At 53.7% G+C, this 8,674-nt stretch overlaps 1 protein-coding gene across 1 annotated transcript; it reads right to left on the minus strand.

Annotated features, from left to right (window-relative positions):
- Positions 1-5,325: 5,325 nt before the first annotated feature.
- Positions 5,326-8,359, minus strand: LOC136507548 (uncharacterized). Its single transcript, XM_066502230.1, has 4 exons — positions 8,063-8,359; positions 6,899-7,918; positions 6,059-6,430; positions 5,326-5,793 (listed from the first exon to the last, which is right to left on the minus strand). The coding sequence occupies exons 1-4, from the start codon at positions 8,357-8,359 to the stop codon at positions 5,326-5,328; spliced, it is 2,157 nt and encodes a 718-aa protein (XP_066358327.1).
- Between the last annotated feature and the right edge of the window lie 315 nt (positions 8,360-8,674).

Raw genomic sequence — 8,674 nt, forward strand, 5'->3', positions numbered from 1 at the left:
CGACCAAGTCCATACCCCATCTTTGTAGCGGCCATGTCGGAGGTATAAGCTGGGTCACCGACGATGGTTTTCACTACCCTGGAGAGAATGTTTGGCATGCTTGGCATGTTCTGACTGTCTGCTCTGCGTCTTGTATGTGTGTTGGCCAATAAAAGCCTTGCCTTATTGCCTTTGCTGATAATGCTCTAGAGCCAATGTGCGACCCACAAATTCCTGAGTGTATTTCTTGAAGCATCTCTATGCCTTCGCTCTGCGATATGCATTTGAGGAGAGGCTAGACTACTCCTTTCTTGTACAGTACACCATCTATGATTGTGTAATTTCTTGCCCTGGCCTGTATTCTTGCTGCTTTTGCTTCATCTTCTTTGGCGGTTTTGCCTTCTAAGAATTCTGTTATCGCCTTTCTCCAATCTTCATTTTGCATGTGTAGTATGGGCTTAGGTGTCTTAGATGTCTCCGCTGTAGCCAGAGACTTCAGGATCAGGTAAAAAGTGTTTGGTGGCAGTGGCAGGTTGTTTGCCGCCGCTTTAGCTAGTTCATTTGCCCCTACATTTTTTGATCTTGGGATGTGCTTCAGGGTGAAGCCCTCGAATCTCCGCTCCAAATTTCTGACAACGGATAGGTATTTGATGAGTTCTGGCTCTCTTGCTGTGTATTCTTTCTCTACTTAGCCAGTAACCACTTGAGAATCTATTTTGACTATTAATGTTTTGGCCCCTAGGGCCTTTGCTTTACTGAGCACTAGGATCAGGCCAACATATTCTGCTATGTTGTTTGTTGATTTGAACTCTAGCCTTGCTGCTTATTTCAGTCTGACGCCGGAGGGTGCCGTTAGGACGGCGGAGGCTCCTGCTCCGGCTTGGTCCCAGGCTCCATCCGTGAATGCTATCCAGCCTTGAGTGGTTGGTTGTACCTTGGGCTCTGTCGGAGGTGTCCAATCTGCTACAAAATCGGCTAGTGCTTGTGATTTGATTGCTGTTCTGGGGACATAGGAGATACCAAACTGTGATAGCTCTGTAGCCCATTTGCCTATTCTGCTAGAGGCTTCTTTGTTTCTGAGCAAGTCTTACAGTGGCAGCGATGTTGGAACTAAGATTTTGTGGGCTTGGAAATAATGCTTTAGCTTTCTTGATGCCGTCAGTACTGCGTAGGCAATTTTTTCTACCTCAGTGTAGTTTAGCTTGGCTCCGGACAATGCTTCTGAGATAAAATAAACTGGCTTTTGAGTTTTGCCTGATTCCTTTTCTAGCTCGTGGACTAAGACTGCGCTGACTGCATGGTCGGAGGCCGCCACATATAGCAATAGATGGCTGTCTGATTTTGGGACGGAGACTACCAGTGAGTTTGCCAGATGCTCTTTCTAGTGTAGCAGTATGTCCCGAATGGAGTGGTGAAACTTGTCTTATCTTCATCTTCTTTTTTCATCCAGATTTGGTGATACCCAGAGAAACAATCGAGGAGAGAAAACCTCTGGCATCTGGCTGCCTTGTCAACAGAGGCATCTATTCTTGGCAATGGGAAAGGGTCTTTTTTGCAAGCTTTGTTCGGATCTGTGAAATCTATGCACATTCTCATTTTGCCATTCTTCTTTGGTACCAGTACTACGTTTGCGAGCAATTCTAAATACTTGACTTCCCTGATGACTTTTACATCTAGCAATCTTTGCACCTCCGCCTTTGCTGCCAAGATTCTGTCCTCTGACATTTTTCTCTGTTTCTGCTTTCTTGGCCTCATGTTTTCATTGATATCCAGTTCATGCTATATGGTGTCCCTACTAACTCCCTGGAGGTCGGAGGCTGACCAGGCGAATATGTCTTTGTTTTTTACTAGAGTTTCCATGTGCTCTTGCTCCTCTGCCTTGCTCAATTCTGAGCTGATTGTTACTTTTCTGTCTGGTAACTCCTTTTCTAGAGGGATCAGCTTTGTCTCCTCTTGATCTGCCATATCTGTTTTTCCTCTGGGCATATCCAGAGGCTCTAGTTCTTTGTCTGCCGACTCGACTGCATTGATGTTTCTTTGGGCTCTGTAGATTGCTTTTTCTATATTTCTTGCTTCTTTCTGGCTGCCTCGGACTGTGATAATACTATGGAGTGCTGGTATTTTCATGCACAGGTAGGCCATATGCAGGGCTGCATTGAATTTGGTTGTGAATCCTCTACCCAAGATGGCATTGTATGGGTAATACAGATCGACAACGTCGAAGGTTATGTATTCGGTTCTAGCATTTGCTTGGGTTCCAAATGACACTGGGAGTGATATCTTTCCTAGTGCTTGTATCTGCTTACCTCCGAATCCTATCAAAGGGGATTTGGAGGGCTGTAGTTGATTCCTACTAAGCTTCATTTGGTCAAAGGTATTTGCAAAGATGATGTCTACTGAGCTGCCAGTGTCAATCAACACTCTGCTTATCTCCCATGCTGCTATGTTTGTCTTGATCACCATTGTGTTTGTGTGAGGGTAGCTTTCTAGCTGGAGATCTTCTTCTATGAAGGTGATTGGGACTCTGGACCAATCTGTGTATTTTGCTGGGCCCTGGACTGCTACGTTGTTTACTAGGCGGAGGTGATTCTTATTCTGCTTTTTCGTTTGAAACTCCATTGATGATCCTCCGGCAATTGGCAGTGTCATGCCTATTGTTGGCAGTGCTCCATGAGGGTTGACTTGGTTTTCTGGGTTTGGCTCATTTTTTGGTGTTGGGGGTTGGTTGTGAGGTGGCGGCGGAGGAAGCTCAGTGCAGCTGTTGTGGCGGATGCTCGAACCTGCTTTGGTTTTGTAGCGGTTGGTTTGTTTCGAGGTAGGTTATGTGGGGAGGTTTTAGGTTTATGTAGGTCGGGCTTGCCTCCGACCTATAGTTGCCCGTCGGAGGCTGCTGCGAGGGCGCTGACCGCCATGTTGGTAGGAATTCTGGGTAATAGGCGGAGGCCAGTGTGGAGGGATGTATTTGGTTTGCGTTTAGCGCTGGGTACATCAGGCAGTACTGCTGGTGGCCAGTTGTGTAGGTGTTGTTGACCTCTCTTGCGCTCTATTGTTCCTGAGGTTGGGCACTCTGCTTGTTCTTCATTCTTTCCTATGTCTCTTTTGTCTCCGGACAATCTTTGGTGGTGTGCCCTGCGCTTTCGCCGTGAAAAACGCAATATGGCCTGCGTTGTTTCTGGTTGTGGTTTTTGTTCTAGTTTTTGCCTTGGTAACCTTGCCGACCTTGGTTCCTGGTCTAGGTCTCTGGCCCTGCTGGCGCTGCCGGTTGCCCTTGTTCGGGGTAAGGTTGACCCTCGATGCTGAGCACCTGCCCCTGGCCTGGTTTCTGATTTGATGCATTCTGGTTCATATAGCTCTTCTGGGAGTTTTTGCTGCTGTTTTGCTGTCTGTTTTGACCCTGCTCCTACAGCCTTTTCCGGAGGTCATTGTCTGATATGCAGTACTTCTCGAACTCATTATACAACTGCTATATGGAAGTTGGTTTCTTTCTTGCTAGGTGTGCTGCGAACGGCCCAATTCGGAGGCCTTTGATCGCTGCTTCAATGTCGTGTAGTGTCTCTCCCTGCATTTGTTTGCACTGGAACAGATCTGTGGATGTCAGCGACTGTGCTACTAGCCCCTTGAAGTTTGCCAATATCTTGTCCCGAAGATTTTCCCAAGAATAGACCGTGCTTGGTTTGAGCATCAAATACTAAGCCAATGTGTCACCTTCGGCAGCAATAACAAATGACTTTGCTAGGACAGCATCATCTCCGCCGGCGGAAGCTACTGCTGCCTCGTAACTCATAATGAACTGATGGGGGTCTGTCTTTCCGTTGAACTTTGGTAGTGTGATTGGCTTGTACGCCGTTGGCCATGGCGATTGTTGTATGCCTTTAGAGAGTCGGGACTTGGGATCGATAGGCCTCCGCATCGCCTGAGATGGCATCGTGGTTGGGCTAATCACTAGCGGAGGCATGGTTGCAGTTGGTGTTGCTGCGGAGGCTAGGATCGCAGAGGTTAACGCTGGTACTGCATGCTGCATACTTAGCATCTCAGCATGTAGGACTGCCAACTGCTGCCTTATTTCTGCTGCTTGTGCTGACACTTGAGTAGCTTGCTGATTAGCTACGAATGCTGCTGCCATTCTGTCCCTCTCTTGTTGCGCTCTTTGCAACTGTGCTTGCAGCTGTTGCAGTTCTTGCTCGAGTGTTGTACCTGAGTTTGGTTGGGCCTCCGGATCTTGGATCTCTAGATGTTGGGGTTTCGGTTGTTGACCCTAGGCATCTGCTCTGGTGCCATCCTCCGTTGGCGAGGTTGCGTAGGCGCTACGAGTGGTGCACCTAGGCCTTCCTCTCTGACCCATGGTCGTTGCTACTCTGGTGGTGGTTTTTCTTTTCCCTGCCATCGTTGGTTTGTCTTGGTCAAACCACGGTGGGCGCCAATGTTGAAACTAGAAGTCTTAAACAGCGTGGGGGAGACAGAGGCCTCCGCCCGCCAGGCGTCGCCCTCGGGCGGAGGCTCAGGATAGGCACAACAGGTGGGCGTGTAGGAAGCTAGCACGGAAAGCTAAGGTTTCATTAATTCATCCACCACCCCCTTGCACAGTTACAAGTGTTCCCTATTTATAGGGCTCAACTACTTCTTGATAGAATTTATTACAATGCCCCTCAACTGCTACAGTACATTCCTAGAATATTCTGCCACTAGTCTCTTGTTTGCAGGGCAATCCTGCCACACTGTCTTCAAGTAACGGGCCTCCATAAGCGGCCGGCCCACCGTGCCTCGGTCTTTGGCCCAGAGGCCTAGGTTCCCGACACTGGCCTCCATCTTCAGGGGCGCGCCGTTGCCTTCACAGGTCTCTGCCGGTCCGGTCGGAGACATCATTCGTAGGCCTCTGCCCGGCCACGCGGGGACCATGCTGGCGCGCTCGCGAGGACCACGGGTGCCTACGCTTAGGTACCTGCACACACTTAGGCAAGATTGTTTGTTTGATTAGTTTAGGCGTAGGGTGGCCTCCGCCCTCATCACCGGAGACGCCCGTCAGCCGAAGCGGGGCAGCGTCCGCCTGAGCGGTCGGAGATGTCTATGCCTAGCCTGGGCGGAATCCACGACAAGCTCACTGAGCCTCGTGCAGCGCCCTATGAGCATAGCCAGGAAAGTTCCTTTAGTCAGCGCCAGATCTTCGCCCTAAGACGATCGAAGACGCCTTGGTGACACCTCACCGTCGGAGGCCTTCGCCACCCGCCGAGGCCGTGTTACAACACCGAGCTTGATGATAGACGCTTCGAGCTTCGCGTATCAGGCTTGTGGAGCTTGCCGGAGACCATACAACGCCTTGACAAGATGAAGCACCTTGTGTTCATGACCCTAGAGCACAAAACTGGGGGGCTGCTCGACATAGACTTCCTCCTGCAGTTCGCCATTGAGGAATGCCGATTTCATGTTCATGTGATGGACCGGCCATCCCTCACTGGCAGCGTGCGCGAGCAGCAGCCGGACTGACTCGAGGCGCACCACGGGAGCAAAAACCTCGTCAAAGTCGATCCCTTGGCGTTGCACATATCCCTTCGTGACGAGCCGGGCTTTGTGCTTGGTGACGATGTCGGACGCGTCCTTCTTGGCCTTATAGACCCATTTGAGACCGATCGACCGAGTATGGGGTGGCGGCTCGATCAGCCTCCAAGTCCCGCTTGCCTCGATTGAGGTCATCTCATCTAGCATGGCTTGACGCCAGCACTCATGGCGCATAGCTTGGTCGAACGTCGTTGGCTCGATGTCGCTGGCCAGAAGAAGCCGCTCCTCCAGGTCCCGTGCGGCGTGTCCAGGTGGTGTAGCCTGCCCAAGAACAGAGGAGTCGTGGTCATCGTGGTCATAGGGGTGCATCTTCGTCGTGGTCGTCGTCCAGTTCCTCGCTGATGCCGGAGCTCAGAGGAGTCGTGAACTCGATGCCAGGCTACGGCAGGGGGCTTGATGTAGATTGTCCCACGGCCTGCGAACCCGACACCGATGTAGTCGTGGACGCTTCCAAGTTGGGCGAGGGCGAACATGGCGTAGAGGAAGATGTCGGCGTGCTTGTTGTGGATGTGCTGGTGATGATCACCTCAGGCGCCTCCGGGTTCCCCTGCTCGATGGTGAAGTTGTCGGGCTCGACGTCGTGCGTGGACGCCCAGCTCCACTGAGCCGCTTTGTCGAAGATGATGTTGCGGCTGATGTGGACGCGCCGTGTAGCCATACCATAGATGCGGTACGCCTTGGATCCAGGGTCGTACCCGATGAAGATCATGCGGTGGCTTCGATCGTCCAGTTTCTTCAGGTTTGGCGTCGTGTTCTTGACATGTGCCACACACCCGAACGTCCGCAGATGGTGTACATCGGGCGCGCTTCCCATCCATAGCTCGTATGGCGTCTTCCCGCCAATACTCTTGGACGATGATCTGTTGAGCAGGTACACGGCGGTGGTGACTGCTTCCCCCTAGAAAACGCCGGGAAGGCCCTTCGCCTTGAGCATGCTCCTGGCTGTCCCCACGACCGACTGGTTCCGCCGTTCCACAACCCCGTTTTGCTGTGGAGTATATGGGGCTGTGAGCTCGCGGTGGACGCCAAGTTGTGTGCAGTAGTCGACGAAGTTTGCTGCCGCGAACTCACCACCGCGATCGGTTCTCAGCGCCAGCAACTTCTTCCCAGTCTTGCGCTCAGCGGCAACTTGGATACGCTTGATCGCCGTCGTGGCTTCATCTTTGGAGGGAAGAAGGCACACCCACATATCATCATGAATAATCGTCCACGAGGAGTAGGAAATACCGGTTCCCGCTAGGAGTTTCCGGTGTGATTAGGCCGCACAAATCGCATGGATGAGTTGGAGTGCTTCGGTCGAACGCCGTAGCGCCTTCTGCGGGAACGGGGCGCTGTGCTGCTTCCCGACCAGACATGCCTCGCACACCTGCTCCACCTGAGTGATGGGCGGCATGCCGCAGACCAGCTCCTCCCGCGCCATCTTTCGAAGCGCGGTGAAGTTGATGTGGCCGAAGCGTGCGTGCCACATCCATGAGTCGTCGTTGGTGCGCGCCGCCAGGCAGACTGGACGTGCGATGGTGACGTCGAGCACATACAGCCTGCTGGGGTTGCGCGGGATCTTTGCAAGAAGGTGTCTGTCCTCGTCACGAATGCGCATGACTCCATCCTCCACAAGCACCTGGTAGCCTCCCTTGTCGAGCTGGCCGACGGAGATTATGTTGGCGGTGAGCCGCGGCAGGTAGTAGACGTTGGGGAGTGACCTATGCTCCCCGTTCTTGCACTCTAGTAGGACGGTTCCGATCCCCTTGATCTGGGCGACGGAACCATCCCCATAGTGCACGGACCCAGAGACAGCAGTGTCAAGATCGGTGAACGCCGCGCGCGATCCGGACATATGGTTCGAGGCTCCGGTGTCCAGGATCCAGCGGCGTGGGTCCCAATCCTCGGCTGCGTCGAAGGTGGCGAATACCTTCTGCTCGACGATGTGGAGCACGGTGTCGCCATGGATCATCGGGGATCTAGGGCATGGCGGCGCCGGCGGCTGCGCCGAGAAAGGGAACGAGCCCTCCGGCTCTTGGGTTGGTCCGACGGCCAACATGAGAGTGGGCTCGTCGTCTTGGGCCACATGGACCTGCTCCTCCTTCTTCTTGCTCCTGCAATCTTTGGCCCAGTGGCCCACCTTACCACAGTTCTTGCAGACGTCGGCTTGTCTCGCCTTGCCAGAGCCAGAACTAGCCCTGGTATCGCCATCGCCGCCGGTGCCGCATCCTCGGCCGTGGCCGCGATGCTTGCCACGACCTCCGGAACTTGAACCGCCACGACTCGACTCCGTGTTCTTCTTCTTGTACCGCTCCACCCACTGTTCCTCAGTGAGCAGTAGTTTCCTGCTCGCGGTGTGCGCCGGCGCGGGCTCGACATCGTCGGCCGCCTTCAGTCTCCCCGTCACCTTTTCAATTGACAGTGTAAAGATGTCAAGAAGGGTTTCGATTGAGATTACCAGCTGCTTGTACCGCGAGCGGACCACGTGAAGGTACTTGGCCACGACTTTCTCATCGAGTTCAGGGTCGCCAAGCGTCGCTAGCCGCTACACGATCCCCGTCAGCCTCAGGGCAAAATCTTCAATGGCCTCCCCTTCACGAAGCGCGATGGATTCGTACTCCGCACGGAGATTCTGAGCTGTCGCCTTCCGCACCCGGTCGTCGCCGATGCGGAGGGTACGTATCGCCTCCCAGGCCTCCTTGGCGCTCGCTTTGGTAGCGAGAGCAGGCACCATGTCTTCCTGAACGGCGCTGCAGATCGCGTCGAGCGCGCTGCGGTCTTCATCGAACTCGACGTCCTCGAACTCGACGGCGTCCCAGAGGTGGCGCGCTTGCAGCTTCAGCTTCATCCGCAACGACCACTCATGGTAGTTTGTCTTCGTCAGCTGCGGCCAGTTGGCGGAGCCGCCGCCCTCCCTGATGATGCGCTCGATCACCCTCTCCCGTGGACGACGTGCATCCCGCCAGAGCCGTCGTGCTTCTTGTCGTCAACCTTCCCGGCCGGTGAACGGCCGCGGGGCCTCGTCGGAGACGCCATGGCTACGGCGAGGTCCCTCGAACTCTAGCTCTGATGCCACTTGTTAGAAACCGCCCGGCGGTGAACACCGATGGCGAGGACACCGAGCCGGAGAAGAAGAACAGTGTTCTCGCGTTGTGTTTCCAGT

Source organism: Miscanthus floridulus, chromosome 15, assembly GCF_019320115.1.
Source record: "Miscanthus floridulus cultivar M001 chromosome 15, ASM1932011v1, whole genome shotgun sequence".
NCBI classification, from domain to species: domain Eukaryota; kingdom Viridiplantae; phylum Streptophyta; class Magnoliopsida; order Poales; family Poaceae; genus Miscanthus; species Miscanthus floridulus.

What these genes read in the sequence shown, in the direction of transcription:
- LOC136507548 (XM_066502230.1), bottom strand. Translation starts at nt 8,359, where the DNA reads ATGAAGCTGAAGCTGCAAGCGCGCCACCTCTGGGACGCCGTCGAGTTC. An exon ending in CCCTGAGGCTGACGGGGATC is followed by an intron (nt 7,919 to 8,062) that starts GTGTAGCGGCTA and finishes TCAATTGAAAAG; the next exon opens with GTGACGGGGAGACTGAAGGC. An exon ending in GGAACCCGGAGGCGCCTGAG is followed by an intron (nt 5,794 to 6,058) that starts GTGATCATCACC and finishes GTTCTTGGGCAG; the next exon opens with GCTACACCACCTGGACACGC.